The 21,968-nt window shown below is 35.6% G+C and overlaps 1 protein-coding gene across 3 annotated transcripts in view; it reads right to left on the bottom strand.

Annotated features, from left to right (window-relative positions):
* EYS (EGF-like photoreceptor maintenance factor) overlaps positions 1–21,968 on the bottom strand; it is a 779,301-nt gene that overhangs the window by 398,437 nt on the left and 358,896 nt on the right. For all 3 annotated transcript variants that reach the window (XM_085543820.1, XM_085543822.1, XM_085543821.1), the window contains 4 exons: positions 18,313–18,572; positions 10,183–10,279; positions 9,098–9,205; positions 8,352–8,497 (listed from right to left, as the gene is read on the bottom strand). In XM_085543820.1, the coding sequence (XP_085399946.1) occupies positions 8,352–8,497; positions 9,098–9,205; positions 10,183–10,279; positions 18,313–18,572 (611 nt within the window). The remainder of the gene's footprint in view (positions 1–8,351; positions 8,498–9,097; positions 9,206–10,182; positions 10,280–18,312; positions 18,573–21,968) is intronic.

Below are 21,968 nucleotides of genomic sequence, written 5' to 3'. Positions count from 1 at the left end.
AACTCTGAGGCAACCAACCTTTCCACAAAATCCACATGGGAGTCAAGTACCTAAGGACTTTAGAAACCTGTAAAAAGAGGAAAGAACTATCAGTGCATGCCTAAGCACTGTAATGCAGCAGAACGTTAGAGTTCCAAAGAAATATGTTCAAAGCAGTAGCTCTGGAAGGTCAAAAGCACTTTCGTCTTGTTAGTATGGCATTATATCTGGCTTTACTGCCATGTCTCTCAAGAGAATGAATTAGGCTGGGGCTGACACGTAATGCTGATACAGTTAAAATCTTTTTACTGAATGTAGCTGCAAAATCTTGGCTTGTGATATACACTGTGTTCACTGGTGCTCATTATATGAGCTTAAGCAATCACCTTCCTTCATTTTCAGTAAAAAATTAAATATTTTTTTTCCAAATCTTTCTGTATTTGCTAGCTTTGGAACAAGAATGTTTCAGATAGACTGCATATATGGCATCATGGCATCTATTGGATTAGATATGTACTGTTCTTTTTTTTTTTTTTTTTTTTTTTTTTTTTTTTAAGTCACTATGGAATTGGAAGGGACTTCAAGTATCATCAAGTTCCAACCCTACTGCCACAGGCAAGGCCACCAACATCCACACTGAATACTAGTCCAGGATGTCCAGGACCCCATCCAACCCGGCCTTGAACACCTCCAGGGGCGGGAAATCCACAACCTCTCCAGGCAGCCTGTTCCAGCACCTCACCACTCTCCTAGTAAAAAGCTTCCCCTGATATCCAACCTAAGTCTTCCCTCCCTTAACTTAAAAATATTTCCCATTTTCCTGTCATTATTGAACCTTGCAAAGAGTATACTCTTCTCCTGTTTGTACTTTTAGGTACTGGATGGCAGCAATTAAGTCACCCTGCAGGCTTCTTTTCTTCAGGCTGAACAAGCCCAGCTCCCTCAGTCTATTAGTAAAAGTAATTAATATTTAATAGACAAGCTACAGACACAGAGAAAATGTAGGAGAGAATGAATCAGAATAATCCTACGTTAAATGCATGAATCAGATTTTGTTCTGGTCAGTATGGAGTGATATGTGAAGTTAGTGACCTCTGTGAAGGTGCAAGAAACTTGGATAAAAGTCTGAGTGAATTTTTTTTTCCAGATCCCAGATTTTTTCCCAGTCATTTGTTGCTTTACATGGTTAGTACAGTGAAAAATAGGCGTGGGTCCTCACATGGCCGTGACTGAGTAAACAGTGTTCTCTTTATGATTATAACATGGTGCCTTCTACAAAGATGTTATTCATAAATAACACATTGCTTCTCTTCAGCACTCAACAATAAGAGGCATAGTTTGTTTTGTTCCTCTTTTACTGACTTGTATTAATCCAAGAAAAGAAGCTGTTTCTATTTAAAGATGAATAGTAACTAACTACATAGCACATAGGTAAAATCATCTTTGAAATACCATAATAAATACACAGTCAGTTTTTGGGAATGCAAGAAGGACTGTATAGAGCAGCAGCTGGGAAGCAAGATAAACAGCATGAGAACCAAGGACACCTCTAGGAGAAGAAAGAACGGCTTGTGGCTCTGACTGGATAAGTGCCCGCATGAACGGTTGAAGCATGCTTGTGGAATGTTCTGTTGACATGTAGGGGTAAATGGGAAAGCTAGGAAAAGAAAACTTGTGAAGGTATATAAGTTATGTGAGAACTTGTAATAAATGATTTGGATCATTCACATCTCAGTCTGTGCATCAAATGCAGCATCAAATTGCACAGTAATGAGCACAAAGAACAAACACTTTACTTTTAGATACTCCTTGACGAATGACAAGGATTTTTTTTCCCCCACAGGCATAGATCTGCAAGCAAAAAACAACTATATTTTACTAAATAAGGAAAATGTACTATCATCCAGGTTCCTAATCACCAGTTTCAATTTGTATACACAGTGAGTGACTGTTGCTGAACTGTCATTACAAATAGGTTGTAGAATCACATATTATAAGCTTAATCTGTAAATGTGTTTGCAGTTTCAAAGCAGTAATGATATTGAACAGTTAAGAATCCTGTCTATAAGAAAGGTCTCTGTTGTGTGTGCTCTATGATCATTAAGTAAGTAATTGCAATAACTACCTATTACTTTCCTAAGTAGAACTGTGAAAAGGTTACCTCCAAAAAGTACTTTTAGTTGGCTAAAAATTAGACATGGTAATGTAAACACGGGTGCCTAGTTTGTGTTCTGGCAAACAGACCACTGGGCCACATCTACAAATTCTTCTGTTTGATTCCTGTAATTCAATACACAATGCATTGCATCTTGGGGTGCTGAGAAAACTGACTTTATCCACAGAAAGCTGCTTCTAATCAAAGTTTATGCAAACTTAAAAGTTCTCGTTCTGAAAGGGTGGGCCCCAGCCATTGGGGAAGGACAAACATTGTATTCACCTTCCTCCATAAACCAGAAAGATTACCCGGGGAACTACAGGCCAGTCAGCCTCACATCAGTACCTGAGATGTCAGAGTGATGATGTTTCTGGGGATCTGAAAATGGTGACAGAACAGCTAGCCCAGGGAAAATCATTCCTGATCAACTTGTATGCCTTTTATGATGAAATGACTAGGTTTGCGGAAGAAGGGAGAGAAGTAGATGTTACTAATCTTAATTTTTGCATAGTCTTAACACTGAATTCCTGTACCCAAGTTAGGTTGTGACAGTCTGGAAGGGTGGATAATTGCATAGCTATAACGCAGTCTGGATGGTTGGACTCAGAAATTATTTTCTAATTGGAGGCTGATTATCAAGTTCATTGCTACCAGACTCATAAACATGAGGGAGGCTTGAGAATGGACTTTTAAAGAAGTAAATACTGAAAAGAAAAAAAAAAAAAAGACATTGAATAACTCAATAACTCAGTGTTTCATGTCTTTTGTCTTTAGTTAGTTCCACTCACAACTCTGAAGAACCTACACTTTTCCTTGGCCTTACTTTTGCTGTATGTGTACATCCAGAAGAATTCTTTCCACAATCTTCTCTAGACTAAGCTCTACCTGAGTTCAACTCTGAGCATTCAGACAATGAGTCTCTAGACCCCTTAGGGATCTAGACCTTGCTCCCTTCTGTCGTTTGTGCTTCTTTTCTGCATCCAGGCTCAGTCAGATGTTCCCAGGCCATGTATTCTTGCAGCTCTTCTGCTTGACCAGGAATAAATGGTAACTGGAACAAAACTGCTACCAGACTAAAGTTTAAATGATCAAGGAATGGCTTAAGGTTTTAGTTACTAGAGTTTAAGCCACTTTAAAAGTTAAAAGGAAAGTTTATGTCCCAATCTTGGCTTTCAGGGTTTGTGTATTCAGTGACAGTTTAAGAGGGATGGAACTAGAACCCTAGATATCAAGCACTTCAATCCAAATGCTGGATACACAGTACTCTTGTATGTTTCTTTTAGCCCAGGAAATCTTCTGAAGGATGCTGAAACTCAGCAAGTCCAGCAAAGTGCCTCCTCTTATCCTTAGAAATCAAGCTAACTTCAGCACTTCTCAGGAAAATTGATAAGGTGAGTTTTCCTGTTCAAAATGGAAGTTTTCACTGGACCAGCACTGATGTGAATACTCTAATTATTAAACTAAAAGGGATATATCACTACCTCCACTCACTTCTGTCAGCATACATGTTAGATTTGCTCGCAGCACATCAATCACTTTTGGCTTCTTTAGATACCCAACCTGTTTCTTCCTTTGATATCTCAGGGAGCACTCCATGAGATTCCTCCATTCCGACTCTTAAGTCAGATAAGTCATTTTTCTAGCTGTGTAGTTGCTCTTATTCCTCTGTATATCAATAGCAGGTAGTAAAGACAGAGCTCTGAAGGCTCAGATGCAATCACTGCCAGTTAGTTGGCAGCAGAAAGCTGTAGAAGCAGCTGTGAAGGTCAGAAATATAAACCAAACTTTTCCTTTTTTGTTAGGTCTGTATAAAAAACAGAGCAGTTTTCTTTGCCAGGCAGATAAAATAAATAGCAGGTTTTGAGGCTCAGGATAAAGAAAACTGGGCTTCAAACCTGAAATTATAGATGAAACAGAAGATGAAGTAAAGTTTAAGCCAAGGTTTTGACTTAGTTTAACATAAATATGTTCTTAGTCACTTTCAAATGCCAACTTGTGCTGATGTCATAGTGAAAAAAAAGACTGCAGGGGGTATGTCTGAGATTAAGAGACTAGCTATTTGAATTTAAGAAATAACTACTGTGCTCTGCAGAAAGGATGACTGAACATTCACAGCAGTAAATATTTTCATGGTACTTGTGTCATTTTTAGGCAATTTTTTAAACACATGTATACTATTTGACTTTTTGAAACAGTATTTTGAATTTGTATACTCGTTTTATACACATCATGTTTTAACAATTAAATCTCTGTTTTTTATTTTGGATTTGTGTATGAGGGTGTTGTATGGGGGAGCTGCAGGTGGAATGGGGAAGAGGCTGAGACTGCTTTGTGCTGGATGCAGCTGTTTGCAGCCTGCTCAGCAATGGACACAGCAAAGGACATAGTAGAGCCCATTAGCCATGCCAGTGATGCCTCTGTGAAAGTGCAATTTAGAAAGGGAAAAAGGCTGCACAGGCAGAATGAAGAATGAGGGAAAAAGTAGTGTAGGAAACAATCCTATGAAGAGCAAGTTCAGAGAAAAAGGAGAGAGAAACGGTTATCCAGGTAGCAGAGCAGACATTCCTCAGTAGCCCATGCAGGAACCCACACTACAGCAGAGAGGTTTCCCTGCAACCTTCAGAGAGAAACACAGATATTCACACTGCAGCCCATGGAGGAGTTCCACATGTACTGGAACAAGAGAAAACTGTGAGGAGTAGGGAACAGCAGAGAGGAGCTGATAAGAAATTATTGCAACCTACCATTACTGCGCACTGATTGTAGAGGGGGAAATAAGAGCAAATGGGGAATGATGTTGAGCCAGTGAAGAACTGCGGGATGAGGGAAAGGTGATAGCTTAATTTCTTTACTTCTAAGCACCCAAAAATCTTAATTGGCAATTATATTAGTTTTTCCTAAATTAAGTCTGTTTTGCCTGTGACTATAACTAATAAGTGACTTCCCTGACTTTAATTTTGACCCCTGAGCTTTTTCACCTTAAAAGTAGCCATTGGCATCAACAACAAAAAGCCACTACAGTATCTGCAAAGTATCATATAATTATTTAGTTAATGTCAAGAAGAAAAAAAAAAAATAAACAGGAAGAAAAGACTTACAAATTAACAAATCTGTCAGTGAGTGCAGTGAGAATGTGTGTTAAACTGAGAATCCTTCCAAATGAAGCAAGAAGACACTGTCCCAAACAATTCCCTAGTTTAAAAAAAAACCCACCACCTTATGTTCTAATTACATTCATTCTGCAGCAAACTTGGTGGCCCAGTCACTTACAGTTTATACTTCAATATAAGGTCATTTTTTGTGAATGTGAAAGAACATTTAATTTGAGGTATGTCTGTGTTTTCTGGATTGTACTTTGACATAACGTTGTTCAGATGATAAAATTTAAAGAAAAAAGGATCAATACTTCAGTCATGAAAAAGTCCCTAAGTGTAAGTGATCATCATACATTATACTTAGTTAGTTATTTATTTGTTATATTGCATAGCTGAGAAAAGAGCTACATTAATGTTTTAATTAGCCTTTTTTAATATCAAACTCAGTGGAAAATATATGTATTTTTTTCTTGAAAATATATTTTTTAAAAAGTTGATGCTATTTTTGCTTGTACTGCTGCCTCTGTTTTGGTGAGAATCAGACCAATTGTACTTATCACTTTTTTCAAATACATTCATACCAGAATTTTCAGAAACTGTACTGAACATATTTTTAAAATATGTACTCCCTGTAGAAAAGAAAAACTTAACGTACGACATAGCTTTTCAGTATTTGCAATCTGATTTCATGCTTAGGTGTTGTAAACTAGAATCACAGAGTAAGGGAATCATTCAATCATAGAAAATCCTAAGTTGGAACAGACTCATAATGATCATCAAGATGTATTTCTGAGTAGGATCAAATGTGATTTATAATTGTTTTTGAGATAGAATCTTTTCCTTCTGGGTCTTAACTGATATCCTCTACTGCTTCCCTTCCCTGTACTAACTTCCTACCTATCCTATTTATTCATTTTTTATAAGTGTCATGTGTCCTGAATCATAAGGAACTAGATGGTCTGGTTAATAAAATGACACAAACTTTATAACAACAAAAAAAAACCACAATTCCATTAAGACAACATTATCTCCAATTAGAGGTGATATGGTTACATTGTCTTAGGAGAAAAATGGAAAAGGGGCAGGTTAACATATTTGACTAAGTATCAGTGTTAGGCAGAAATTCAATTTTCAATACAATTCTCCAGGAATTAATTATTTTTATAATTAGTAAACAATGTAGACGGCAATATTAGAAGCAAAAACTTCCAACTTTAGCATGTTCTTAGAGCCTTAAGCTACCCACTGATACTCATTCTACAGCACAGCATATTCAAGTGGAATATTCCCAACCCAACGACTCATAGAATTTTACTGAAATTTGCTTAACAGTTCTGTGAAGCAGTGTCTTGCTCTGAAAAGATCTTGCTTTGAAATCAAACTACTTTTTACTTGCTTCTGGGCCTTTAAACTTTCTTCTAGGTTGTTTGCTTTCAAACAGAAATTGAAGATGTTGCAAATACAGCTTTGCATCTTTATTTTAAACCCTTACTACCCTTCAGATTTCTGAAAGCAACTGATTCTCTAGACACTTTGCACTAGATGAATTATTCTTAGAGACATGTCTAAAGGGTATGTTCTGTAGTGGATGTCCAATATGTTGCTTTTTAAGGATGAAAAAATCACTCACTGAAGTGATGAACAATCTATCACTAATTTTTAAGTAATGATCCAATATTTATAGTCACCCAGATTATCACAGCACACTAAATAATAATAACAGTTGTCCTTATAAATAAAGGAAGAGTAAAGAATTTTTAGCATTAGATAATTTCTGGTTCAAAAAAAAAAAACAAACCCAACTACTACAACTGATAAAAATACCTACAAAATAGTAAAAATAAAGGAAAAAAAACACATGCTATCCCTGTAGGTTATGTGAGCAAGGGAAATGAACTCAAATCAAACTTCTAAATAAAATAAAAGTAATAACATACTTGCAGATGCCCTGTTTCTTTTTAAGTCAGAAGTCTGTCAATACAGATATCTTCACTTTTGTGAATAATTAAAGGTGAAGACTTGTTTTAAAGTCTAGTAGTTACAGTTTTTAATGTGTATCACCACTACATTACTGCATCACTAATGAGTCATATTTCTATGATACTCAAGAAAGACTATTTAGAACACAGCCCTTTTTGAAAATAATATTCTGAGGAAAAAAAAATAAATAAGCTTTTAAACTTTTAGACAAGGAAGTAATATGGATTTTCCTAAATTCTGCTGACATGTCAAGAAAAAACTGAAGAATGTAGCACGAGTGAGATATAAATCAAAGTTTATGACAAAGGGAAGGTTATACAACCATATATATTTTCCCTGAACTATTTGATTTGTTCTTTAGAGAAGATGCCCTTACCCTTTCAGCCCTTGAGATGCCTAGAGAATCATTTTTAATCTTATAAACTTATGTTATATTCATCACAGTCTGAAATTAGAATGAAAAATCTTTTTATGCAGAACATATGCAGAAATGATGCAACTGGAGGCAGGCACTATAAATATTTCTACAAGAACATTTATATGACCCCACATATATTCAGATTGCTTAAGTTGGATATATCAAAACAGTATGAACTGTTCTGCTACATGCAGAAAGACGAATTACATGCAGAGCATTAATTTACAATATCTAATATTATACTAATTTAGTATATCTGTACCCATTAAATTTTTTGGATTAGTTCTGTAAAAATGTAATGATTAATGGCAACACAGTCAGTCACTGGCAAAATCAAAGTATTCCTACGATTATGCGCAGACAGATGACAAGGCAGAATTTACTCTGTTTGTGAAAATTACTTTGTGACAATTCTCTGTTTCTGAGCTAACTTCAGAAAACAGCAATTTTCTTTTCACTATTCAATCTGTCTTTAAATGTGTTTCAACTTAATGTACAGGTGACTAAGGAAGCCGCAAAAATCAAACCCTAAAGGTAAGTAACACCTTGAGCTCCTTAGCAAGAATTGGATCAAAGCTCCATCTGAATTAATATTGATTTATCCTCAAAAAGCAAGTGATCCAGTGTCCTTTTCCTTCATTTAGTTGAGGCCATCACTATAAAAATAAAAACTTTTAAAACTCATGAAAAAGCCCTCTCCATTGTGGTAGGGAATGGACTATACCTGTGAACCCAGGAGAACAGGAACACTGATAGCCTCCAAGTCTATTGATGCAGCTTCCTCCATTCAAGCAAGGCTGAGTTTCACACTCATTCACATCTATCTCACAAACAGACCCATAGTATCCAGGTGCACAATTACAGAGGAATCTGCAGAAAAGAGAAAATCCAGTAACTCAACAGAAGCAAATAACACAATCTATGCTAATATTCTGAAGCTGTATGTTCTTGATGTTAAGCTCTCATCCCTAATCACCATTCATACCAAAATAATTATCAGACTGTTCTCAATTCCATGTTTCTAAAGCAAGAACAGATATTCGGTGCCTTTTTTAGGTTAGTAGGAAAATTTTGCACAAAATAACAAAAAAGGCTGACATCTTGACACAAGTCTGAGAAACTTTAGCATTGTGGGTATACACACAAGACATAGTGCTACTTTCCTAATTGCACTTAACTTTATTAGTAAGCAGTTACCTTAGAAAATGCAATTGCTAGAAGAAAATTCAATTGCTTTTCAGAGAGATACAGCTATCTAGCTGAAGACCATTATACCATTTAATTTATTTCAAATAATAATAATAAAAAAAATGAATCAGGTCACCTAAGAAACAAAAAGCTGAATCAGAAGAACTTGCCTACTTTACATGCTAAAGGTGTCATCTCAAACTCAGTGCAGTGAAGTACACCTTATATATAAAGAAATCTCTAAATTTTATTTTTCTTTTTCTTTTATCTGCAGTAACTAACCTGTTTATGAGGTCCAGACAAGTCCCATTGTTTTTGCAGGGTCTTGATAAGCATTCATTAATTTCCACTTCACACAATGTACCAGTGAAGCCATGCTGACAGGAACACCTAGCAAAAAATGTCACTGTTTTACTTTTCAGTTTACTATTAAAAGATTCCTGAAAAACACATGGCATATTTTGAGAGCTATGAGTCAGTTCCAAAATTATGTGGTTTTTTTTTTTCTTTTTTCTTTGTATTAGAATACTTTATCTAATCAAACTTCTTAAGTACAGTAAGTTCAGCATAGGAAATAATATTGCTATTGTTATTAGTTGAGGACAACAGATTCTGTGCTGATCTAGCTGTGAAGGGACTCAGGCCTTGACCTGGGGTGGTTTTTGCTTATTTTAAGACCTACCCTGGGACCAATTGACTACTGCCTCTCCTATTTTAGCTTCAGCTCTGAAGTTGGCACCTATGGTGAGAGTATAACCCATCAGGACAGTCATGACGTTACAAACGGTAATCCCCTATGTGCTGGGAGAGCTGATAAACAGTACAAAAGAAATAAATCATGATAAGGAAACATACAAAAATAGCTTAAATCGGGTACAAAACTGAAGAACACAAAATTATCCTACAGCAAAGACTTTCAAATACCACTGATTTGCAAAAATGCTGCCAGTTCTCGAGTAAGTCTGATACCCCTGATCCCAGAATCCAGGCAGATTTTGTAAGAAAGACCATAACAAGAACAAGGGCCATATAACTATGTTGTTATGAAGCTGTCTTATATTAATTTGGACTATGAATATTAGTTTTATTGTAACTCAATTAGTAATAGCTGTTTTTATACATGATTAGATTGTTAAGATTTTAATTAGCCTAACAATAAATTCTTGAGTTCACATGTATGGTGTATTCCTTCCACAAGAATATTTTAAACTCAACACAACTTATAATGTGTCAAACGCATGAAAGAAAGATGCATTACATAATTGAAGGTCAGCAAGCATAGTACAAGCAGAGGAACGAAATAACAGCTAAATAATAAATACTCATGTACCATACTAGATATCTGTTGCTCAAGTAATTTTCCATACCTGTAACTGTTAATCCCATCCACACAGAGACCGTCATTCTGGCATGGATGGGAGATGCACTCATTGCTGTTAACTTCACAGTAAGTTCCTTCATATCCTGAAACACAGATCATATGAACTATGAATGACGGATTTCCACTACATGATTTGAGTAAAGCATAGGAAATTCTGCACAAATGTAAGCAGAACTTCTTTACAGTGAGCACTGGAACAGGCTGCCCATGAGGGTTGTGGAATCTCCTTCTCTGGAGATATTCAAGACCTGCCTGGATGCCTACCTGTGCTACCTGGTGTAGGGAACGTGCTATGGCAGGAGGACGGGACTTGATGACCTCTGGAGGTCCCTTCCAACCCCTACGATTCTGTGATTCTGTAATACAACAGTCACAAATCCCCTTGTGAGTTGGGTTATCTGAGACCAGAACCAATCTTGAAAATGCAAGTGCTTGAGAAACCTCAGACTGCACAGAAGCTGTAAGAAAAATTGCTGAGAAGAACATCAAGTCCCCTTCTTGCAGTTGCAATGCTGACTTTAGCCTTCATACCCTTAGACTAGCTTCTTGGCTTCACCTCAGACCTGCTCCACTGCTGTAGGTTTCACTGGTGATCTGGCATGCCAGGCTAACCATATATACTGTTATCAGTCTTGCCCTGCTCACCTCATTCACATCATCAAGATGAGATCCTTGGTGGTGAGGTTCCTGCTCTGACATGCTTGGTAAGAATCCCAGTTCACCTTTTCTTTCAGAGGAGCCCACTCTCACTATTCCCTCATTCTAAAATCAGCTGAGATAAGCGGTCTTCATCCAAAACAATTTTTTCTCCAAATACTTTCATTCAGAACCTCCAACAAGTTCATTTCCAGAGACTAAAGAAGCTTTAACATACTTCTATGAGCCAGACAGATTCAGATGGAGCATCTGGATACTGTGAAATGCAACTGAAAATGTTTTCTTGGTGATGTGTAGAACAGTATCAAAAATGAAAACCTAATAAAAATCCAGAGCATAACGAAAGCACAGCGAGATCAAATTCATCTAAGGCAGTCAGAAAAAGACAAAAATTAACTAATTTTAGGATTTAGATGAAGAAAATGTGTGACTATTATTATGATTTTATATGGAATAACTTCTTAAGCTTTTGAGATGCTAGGTAATGTATGAGTATGCATCTCCTTTTTAAAATACCTTGGTTGTCACTGAAATACAGAAAAAGGAAAATGGAGGGCATTCATTTTCCTCAGGACATATCCACTTCATTATGGATATTTTATAGGCTTTTTTTGGGGGTAAATAATGCTGCAATGAAAATATAAAATACTATTTAGACACATACTTGAGCATGGTAATATACACTATTCCAGTCCATAGCAAAACATTATTGTGTTAGTACAAGTGGAGAAAAAAATCAGTTTCACTATGTAACTTAACCATTTATTTATTACATTATGTCATAACATCTGTGTGATTAAGCTAATATTGAATATTGTCTTTTTTAACTCATATAATAAAAAAATTTCAATCTAATTTTTCTTAATCACATATGCTGATGCTAAAAAGACATTTAATTATTTAGATGAAAATTTTATTTTCAACTTAAAAAAGCAACTTTTGAACTTATGCAAAAACTCAAAGTTAACCTTGATGGCAAGCTTTACAAAACTTTTCAGCAAAAACCATTTGGTTTCAACTTGAAGTATTTAGCAGAAACATTTAAATCTACTTAAAAGGACATACAAATATTATCAATGCTATTTAATTTTATTTTACATGATTTTTTGCATGTCTAGTATTATAATTTATTAAGTCTTCTAAAAAGAAAGGTCAATCAAAGCACAGGTTAATTAGCCAGTTTCACAGAGAAACTTACAGAAATAAATAGCATTGTACATTGCTTGTAGAAACAAGGCAGATCAAACTGCAAAATATACACCATTGTATTAAGATCAAAATATATGTAAATAATTTATTTTATGAAAATATTTGGACAATAACCAATCATAACATTTTCAAATCCAAAAGAATATTCAAAATGATCATTAGGCTTAAGGAAAGAATTATGTTAGTAATTTTTTTACATTAAGATTGCAAGAGAACTCCTGGGTCTAACCTGCATGGACAGGCAGTTCTTATATTTTACATGGGAGTCAAATTTCATTTAAAGGGCACTGCAATATTTTAGTATATTTTGAGTAAGTTACAAATACTGTCACTTATAGCCATAATCTTCTGAGGTATTTAAACTAAAAATAATGTATAGATGCCATTTTGTCTGCAATACAGAGGTTTTCAGTTTATTTCACCTGGGGGAAAAACAGATGTTTGAGATATAAATTGACTTAAAATATTTAAAATGTCAAATACAGTGCTGAACATAACATTTTTACTTGTAAAGCAACCTGAAATATCTAAATAAACATTCACTTTGTGTAGCCAACAAAATAATACTTAACTGGTAGTTTATATGGCAGATGTAGTTCATTAATTTGAATTAAAAAAAAAGTCATTCTTATTTTAAGCAAACTATTTTGTAAAGCAGTGTATTACTTAAAAGCCTGAAAATATGCATGCTTCTGTAATGTATTGATACAGGAACAACATTTAGTACTATGTATAAGAAAGTAATATGCGCATTTAAATGCAGCTACTTTCTGCCTTTGCTATTGCAAATCAGTCAAACTAAGATGTAAATCAATACCACATGCAAATGATTTGTTGCAGCCCTCCAGCCATATACTTTGAAAGGTAGCTATTGCAGATTACAAACCTGAGACATATATTAAAAAATGATTTTATTTTATTTTATATTTTTTTTAATGCACAAAAGCTAAAAAATTAAAAGCTTTCTGAACTCAGTTCAAATTACTCTGAACTTCTAAATGAGAAGGAATATCTAATCAATCAAGAAGAGCAAATGGACAATTTGGAAAACAGAATTCCATTTATCCATTAGCTAATCCATAGATAGTTGCTCAATATCTCCAATATTAAGTTTAATAATTTACCCTATAATAAGGATGGATAATCAAGTCATTGTTTTTTTTTTTTAAACTGACAAGTCAAAAAGACTAGTCAAATACTACTGTAAAACTGAAAATTTGAGAAACAAGCTAAGGGCAGACAGAATCTCATTGGTATTACAGAAGTTTCAAGTAGAATCTTTCATACAGCATAGTTATTCACTTTAAGGAAAACACAGAAATACAATATTTAATTTTAGATTCATGTATTATCACTGAAGGGAAAACCACATAATTCTTTTTGAGGAATTGAAATATGCTGGCTGCTCCAAAAATAATACTTCCTATTGAACACAGTGTCAGAGGTGGATGTTGGTGGTATGGCAGTAGAAGCTGAAGCTTCCTGCCAATATTCAGTTACATTTTGTTGCTGTAGGACAGATGCAGCAGTGAGGAACTTTGAGAAAAAGGAAATCTGACATAGAAGTGCCTATGAAGCAAAGGTCTGTCAATACATTTCCTTCATGCAGAAAAAAAATGCACCCATTCACATTCATCGGTGCTTTGTTGAATGTTTATATAGACTTAAAAGGGGATGTGAGCACAGTGAGGTGGTGAGTGGTGCATTTCAGCAATTACACTATCATAACAGCTGTAAAAGAGCAGGTCTCCTTTGCTTATGCAGATTTTTACTAGCATGGAATGAAAGCACTTCTTCATTGCTGGAAAAAATGAGTAATTATCATGGTGACTCTGTTTAAAAGCAATGTTTTGTAGCTGAGAATTTGCTCTACCAAATGGTGTTATTGAGCTCTTCATATGTTCATATGCTTCTCTAGTTTCCATGGAAATTAATAAAATGCATTACTATTCAAGTAGTGTAGATGTATCTCAGAAGTAACTATTCAAGTAACAGCAGTTTCAGGAATTTAGTAACATGAAGATGAAATACAAAGACTTTTCAAGTACTTAAGTATAAACATTTAATAGTCCAGATAGCATGACAGTGACTTCAGTAATGGAAACATATCCATGTTCTGTTGTTTTTGTTGTTGTTGTTGTTGCCGTTTGTTTGTTTGTTTGTTTTTGTTTGTTTGTTTGTTTGTTTTGTTTTGTTTTAATTCTCAATAATCAAAATACCAAGAGGTAATGGCTGTTGCGACATTCTCAAAATTTATTTGCAAAACTGTGCAGTCAGAATGATATATTAAAATCATTTTAAAGAAATTCCAGCATTCTCTGGTAATTTTGATATGTGTCAATGGATGAAGTAGAAAAAGCTGCTATTTAAGCTGGAATGGATCCTTTTGTTACTTCTGCTTCTCTGAAACACTGGAAATAGCTGCTGCATGTTTCAATTCTGAGTGATCTGCAATGCAGAGTGTAGATACACATCTTTTGTTATTGTTATGGCTACTTTCAATTCTTTATTCCACAAAATTTACCTCTCCAGGCAACAAAGAGGACTTACGGGATTCTTTATAAGCTCTATACATCAGCAGAACATTGTGGACTTTATTATTATTTTATTTATTAACCAAGATTTGCAAGCAGCGGAGATATCACAATAAACTAATGCATAGCTATGAAGTCTTCACATTTTGAGACGCAGTACTTACACAAACTACATCAAAATATGTATTGTTGAACTCCTGAGTATTACATCTGGCAATTCTCTTAAGAAGCCCGTTTTGCTGTTGCATGAATCACTGTTTGTTGCTTGTGTTTGTTGTGGTTCAACATCAATATGTAACTAAGCTCCATCACACTACTCTCATTCCTTCTCCCCATCATAACATGAGAAAATACTATGAAAAAACTTCACAGGTTAAGATAAGGACTAGAAGATTACTCACCATTTACTATCATGAGAAAAAAAGATTTGACATAAGGGAGGTTCGTGTAATGTTTTGCCTATTGCTATTATCAGACTAGAGGAGTGAGAAACAAAAGTAAAATGACACCTTCCTCCCTCCCTTCCCCTTCTTCTACCTTCCCCCTCCAGCAGTGCAAGAGAATGGGTCAAAAGTCAGTCACAGAATCACAGAATTGCAGAGGTTGGAAGGAACCTCAAGAGATTATCGAGTTCATTGCCCCTGCTAAAGCAGGTACATACAATAGATCGCACAGGTAGGCATCCAGTTGCATCTTGAATATTTTCATAGAAGGACACTCCACAAGCTCTCTGGGCAACCTGTTCTAGTGCTCTGTCACCCTTACCCTAAAGAAGTTGTTCTGCAAGTTGGAACTTCCCGTGTTCAAGTTTTAGGTCATTGCTCCTTGTCTTATCTCTGCATACCACTGAGAAGAGCCAGGCTTCATCCATTTGCCTCACATATTCCTTTAGATATTTATGTGTATCAGATTCCCCCTCAGTCTTCTTTTCCCCAGCCTGAACAGACCCAGGTTACTCATCCTACACGCATAAGGGAGATGTTCCAGGCCCTTTATCATACTTGACCATAATGCTTCATCTCTGCTGCTCCTTCACGGTCACTCTCTGTCCCTGTTACAAATGGGGTCCCTTTTATGGGCTGCTGTCTTTCTCCAGCTGATCCTACACAGACTTTCCATGGGCCACAGCTCTTCAAGCACCACTCCAACATATCTCTGTATTATAGGGCCCATCCTTCAGGAGCTGCTCCAGCATTGATCCCAATGGGCAGCAGCTCTCCCAGATTTCCTGTTCCATCATGGACTCCTCTCCATGGGCTGCACCTCTGGCCCAGGATTGCTCCTGCAGGGGCTCTCCATGAGCTGCAGCCTTCTCCATGCCACATCCACTGCCGTGCTGCAGGCTCCTCCATGTCTACACTGGGGAGATCAGCTCCATGTGGTGCCCTTGCACTGCAGTATGCTCCACCAAGGGCCTCTTCAGGGTGGAAGGATGTTGCTCTGCTTCTGGAGCACTTCCTGCCTTTCTCCTGCACTGGCCCTTGTAGCTGCAGGACTTTTCCACTCCTATTTCCTGTCTCCCTTCTGCAGTTGTGCAGCATTGTGTCCCTGTCTTAAACCTGTTCTCCCAGAAGCTCCTTCAGCATAACTCAGGGCTCTGCTCTGGCAGTGGTGGGTCTCCTTTGGAGCAGCCGGAGTGGACTCTGACCTCATATGTGGCTGCTGAGCTACAAAATTTATAAAATTGTACAGGTGATTGACACAAGTATTACATATCTATTTTTATTCTAGGTTGAAACAACAACAACAAACAAAAAAACCCACATACTTGTTCATTTACATCATGTCATATGCTGCTATATTTTGCAAATCTTTATAAAACAGAGCCAAATTATCTAATTGACTGGATAAATAACTACATATCATGCAAGTCTTTTAATCAGAATGTCACTGGTACTAAGTCAGGTATCTTGGAATATTCCAACAATGTCAGTTGTGATTACCCTTTGTAATCAGATCTGTAATTCTGGAAGGCTTATCAGAAGAGAAAGGGATACACATAGTAAAAAAAAAATAAAAAGAGAGGAAGACACCTGAGAAAAATGTATGAACATAAAATATCTTCTATTTAATTTTTATATTTTACTTTCTCTCCTCTTTTATAGTCGTTAATAAGTGACCACACTTCTTTGAGAACTATTAACTCATCATAAATTTTGCCTTTTAGCCCTTTTCAATGCTGACATATTTTTAGTTTTCCAAGATTTGTTAATTATACATTTTACTGGTTCAGTTCTCTCTAGCTAGCTCCCCGAAGATTTCTGAAGATTCCTAGCTAAAAGTTTCAAACATCCTTGAAGATTCCTTTAAAGTTCCATAAGAATATTGGCTGGGAGGTTTTTTGTATTGTTGAGAAACTGTTTGCAAGTATGTTTGGAGGATAACATTTGAACTACATGACTCTTTACAGATCCTTTCAGAAAAAGACTTCAGGATCAATATATCGTATTGAAAGCTGTTTTTTCTTGTTGTCCTGGTGTTCAATGTTATACTTTCATTCAATAACCAACTCACACTCCTTCTCAGTGACTTTCTTCAACTCTGTAACTAATGGTAACTTTAACAGCAAAAAAACCCACATTATAAATATAACATATCATCCCAGCATTTTTGCAATTCAGTAAACAATAAGATGAGTGATAACACTGTGGTGTAACACATCAAATACTGTATTTGCTATTTTTTACTTTTAGGACTTGCCAATGTCCTGACTATTTTTATGTATTTTTTATGCATTGACTTCAATATCCTACTGAAATTCCAAACTCATTAATTGTATTCTCCCTACTGCAGTTTTAATTAGTTAAAGTATTCTTTAATTCCCATACTAAATTTTATAGAGATGTTGAGCACAGCTAAACTGTTTCTCTGTTCCACCTTAGTCTTTCTTGTACACTGCAGGAGAGACTGCGGCTTTTAAGCCATGGGCCAGTAAAGCTTTAAATACCTGTTGCGATTTTGGTTGTTGTGTATGAAGACAGACAGCAATCTACATTTTCACTCAGTCAAGGGAAGATTATTCCTTTGATGAGCTAGGTCTTCCAGACATCACAGCAGGAAGAGGAACCAATTCCAACTCAGTCCAATTTTTGCACATCTTTTAGAGATGTTGTGCGCAGTTAACTGTTCCTCTGTTCTGCATTAGAATTTCCTGTACACTGCAGGAGAGATTGTGGTTTTTAAGCCATGGGCCAGGAAAGCTTTAAGAACCCGTTGTGATTTTGTTTGTTGTGTATGAAGACAGAGAGCAATCTACATTTTCACTCAGTCATGGGAAGATTATTCCTTTGATGGGCCAGGTCTTCCAGACTTCTCAGCAGGAAGAAGAAACAATTCCAACTTAGTCCAACTTTTGTACTGTTTCTGCCTGCCTGATTTGTCAATTTGGTCTGTCAGCTCTGCTGGTCAGGTTCATCTCTATCTCTCAACTTTTTGTAACAATTGATTAAAAAAAAGGTAATTCTGAATGCTGAAGCATGAGCAACCATAAATTTAATAACTATTGTAATAGAAGAAATTAGTATTAGGCAAATTGATCACTATCTTACCAGTGTTTTACCACAACTGATATACTTGCTGTAATTCATGAAGGTTTTATGTTCTTTGAAATGTATATATTCTTAATGCTATCTTCAGTGAAAATAATAAGTTCAGTATGTATTTGCAAATATTCTGCAGTGCAGACAATAAAGAATGTTAACTATACCAGCTCTTACCTGTTTTGCAAATGCACATGGGATTTCCATCAGCCTGTGCCAGGCAAGTTGAGTTGTTTATGCATGGATTGTAAGGCAGTTCACAGGGGCTGAAGCGCTCATGGCAAAAGTCACCAGTATAAAATGGAGGACAAATGCATACAAACTGTCCCTGCTTAACAGATTCATAACAAGTAGCTCCGTTCAAGCATGGTTCAGAATCACATTCATTTATGTCTTCACTGCAGTCTGGACCTGTCCATCCTGCTGTACACAAGCACCTGGAAAAAATAATAATAAATAAATAAAAAAGAGGCAACATATTGGACAAAAGAAAACCCACAGTTTATCCCAATCAGTTCCAGGTACTTATATATATATATTAAAATAATAATAATAATAATAATAAAAATCAAGAATCCAATGTGAATAACTTTTTTTACTATCAATTGTATCAGCTTGCACTACAAGAAAAAGTTATATCGAGGTTCTTCTCCCACAGTTTACTTGTGAACATAAAATGTATTATTATGAATCACTAGATTTATCCACTTGAAATTATATCCAGTTTATTTATGCTGACAAAATTGCCTGTGAATCTTTTCCAAGCTGTTAAACAATAACAGAAATTGTCAAACAAGGAATACAAGGTTCTTCTGTTTTTAGGAATGGAAAAACATCTTTTCATGTGTGAAATCTCTAAATAGGTATTCCACTGTTTAGGCTGTTTAGGATGAAATGTGGCAGATAACATTCAATAAACTTTTAAGAAAGAAGGCAGTAGATCAAAAGCACAATAAGAATGAAGAATCCTTTTTTCATGATGTTCCCTTTTTCTGAATGTTCATGCAAAGGGCTGATAATGACAAAAAAGAAGAGAAAATAAAAGGACCAAAATCTACACTTTATCTTATCATTAAGAATTTACTTACACAAACTTGATAAGTATCTGTTTTTATTTATGACAAGAATATAAGGTTCGGAAAACTCAAAGAGTACAATTTGCTAATGATTTCAAAGTCTGCAAAGAAAATTTCCTCATTAACTGCAATAAAGGAACAGTCTATTCTGCATTCTACATATGTAACTAATGAATTAATCTACTCACTGCCTGCACATTTAAATATGATTTGAGCATATTCAATTGTTGAATTGAAATTTGTACAAGGGCATAAAATTTGAATGCAGTGCTCCTCTCTCTCTCTCTCTCTCTCTCTCTCTCTCTCTATATATATATATATATATATAAAGTTCTTTAAGGCCTTCTTGTTTTACAAAGTTTCCTTGATAATTTAATTTTTTTCATATATTTTTGAGCCATTAATTGCTGTAATTCATGAAAAGTATACACCCTCTTTCACAGAAGACAGCAGGAAATTGCACATTTACTTGCAAATGTTTTACTGTACAACAGACAATGTGAAAGATTAACTAGAGCAGGTCTTGTTTTGTCTAAGTTTGCTTCCAGGCATTAAGCCACTCAAATATAGCTTGATAGTTCTACTTTGATAAGAGAACATTTTCTTAAATCATAAAAAGAACTCTCAATGGAGGGAGCAGGTATTGCTTGCCACACAAAATGAGAACTTGCCCCCTTTAAAACAGAGTGTTTTCTTCAGAATATTTAATTTCCTGTGTGGTTGGTTTGTGGGGTACAATATCCATGCTACATCAAAGGAAATGGTTACTACTAAGGAGCCTAATCATTTCAAAGTCCTGACTCCTGCAGCAATAAAGACTCAAAATTAGGTTACTGCATCTTATTAATGGGAAGAAAAATAGTCTTTTCTAAAAAGACGATTTCATTCATTACATTAGAAAGCCAAGATGATTTTTAGACTCCTCAAACTAGCAAACAAACAAACAAAGATAATTCATTATTTATGAGATCATACACAGATAAAATAGTTACTGCTCTATTCCTGCCCTTTTTTACTAACTTCTAAACTCAGATAAAAAGTTCTAAGACTGCTAGCAAAATATCATTAATGTATTAATGTTCTTTTAGGGAGTAAAACGTAAATATGAAATATGTTCTTTGTGTTTATTATTCCTTAATTGTTTAGAAAATAAGCAAACTTTAGATTTCTTTTTTTTTCACTAATACTTGGTATTTAAGTAATGCCATGCTTTATAAAAGCAAATACTTATAGGGCCTTTCCCATAAGAATTTTGGTATTAGTGAAAAAAATGACAAATGCAAATTGCTAAATAGAGCATATCATACATCTCCAGAACAACTTTAGAAACATACGACTTATGTTACAGTTATGCAAATGCCATCTTACGCTTTCTCTCTTTTAAAACACCTGTAAGAACAGTAGTAAGAAACTCGTCAGAAATATAAAGAATAGTGCTATGCTCTTTTTGCTCTGCACTATCAGTTGCAAGAAGAACTTGAAAGTTCTTGAAGTGGTATTCCAGTTTTAAACAGCAGAACATCCTTTTAAACAGAATAATTTATAGCATTTTCATAAACAGGAAGCATGTACCAGCAGATATAATATGACAAAAAAGATTTAAACTGATTTAAAATTCTTAATTTTATATTTTCCCTTCCTTCAGAATCTGTATTAAATATTTGCTTTTGAATAACCAGATTCAAACACATTGATATTCCGAAATCAAATAACACACAATTATTTTCTTTATTTATTTAGGCTCCAATATATACCCATATACTGCTTCAATTGTGACTTCTATGTAGATATCAGCTTCTGTAAATATAATATGTTAACTTTTCATATAGATTTCTCAAAGTTAAAAATGGCAAGGTGTAGTAATGAATGGTATCCACTATTGTCTATTCTGGAGAAAAGAAAGCTGAGGTGCAACTTCATTACTGTCTGTAATTTCATGAGGAGGTGAAGCACATAGTGCTTGGTTTCTTCTCCTGGGAGACAATGATACAAAAGTGGGAACACCTCAAACCTCCAGGGGAGGCTTATGCTGAACCATGGGAAAATTTCTTTACTGTAAGTGTGGTCAGATACTGGAAAAGTATTCTTAGCAAGGTGCTTGATACTCTATACTTGTTGATGTTCAAGAATTGTTTGGATAATGCTCTCATTAATATGCTTTAACTTTTGGCTAGCCCTGTAGAAGCCAGGCAATTGGATTCAGTAACATTTGATGGTCCCTTCCAATGTAATGCCTCTACTCTGCACTGTTCTAGGTATCAAATCACTTGTAAGAGTTTTAAGAGTCACAGAATCACTGCTGGAAGATGTCATTAGCTGACTGTGAAACTATTACTTTGCATAGTAGAAGAGAACACTGTGCAGCTTTGGGTGCTTCACTATAAGCACATAAAACTATTATAGAGTGCCTAAAGGAAGGCTACAAAGATGGTGAAGAGTCTTGAGTGCAAGATATATGAGGAGCAGCTGAAGCCCAGAGACATGAGAGAAAAGAGGCCTCATGGCAGCCTACAGCTCCTCATGAGGGGAGTGGAGGAACAGAGTTGATCTCCAGTGTCCGGTTACAGTGGCAGGTAGAGAGGGAATGGCATGGAGATCTGTCATGGGAGGGTCAGGTTGGGAAAAAGTTCTTCACTGAGAGGGATGTCAGGTACTGAAACCCAGAGTGATGACATCAAGCTGATGGAGTTCAAGAAGCATTTGGATAGTGGTCTCAGATATAAGGCTTGATTTTTAGGTGGACCTCTGTGAAGCCAG

This window comes from Coturnix japonica, chromosome 3 (assembly GCF_054131305.1).
Source record: "Coturnix japonica strain WE chromosome 3, WE-NBRP24, whole genome shotgun sequence".
Lineage (NCBI taxonomy): Eukaryota > Metazoa > Chordata > Aves > Galliformes > Phasianidae > Coturnix > Coturnix japonica.
This window is presented reverse-complemented; position numbering and strand designations above follow the sequence as displayed.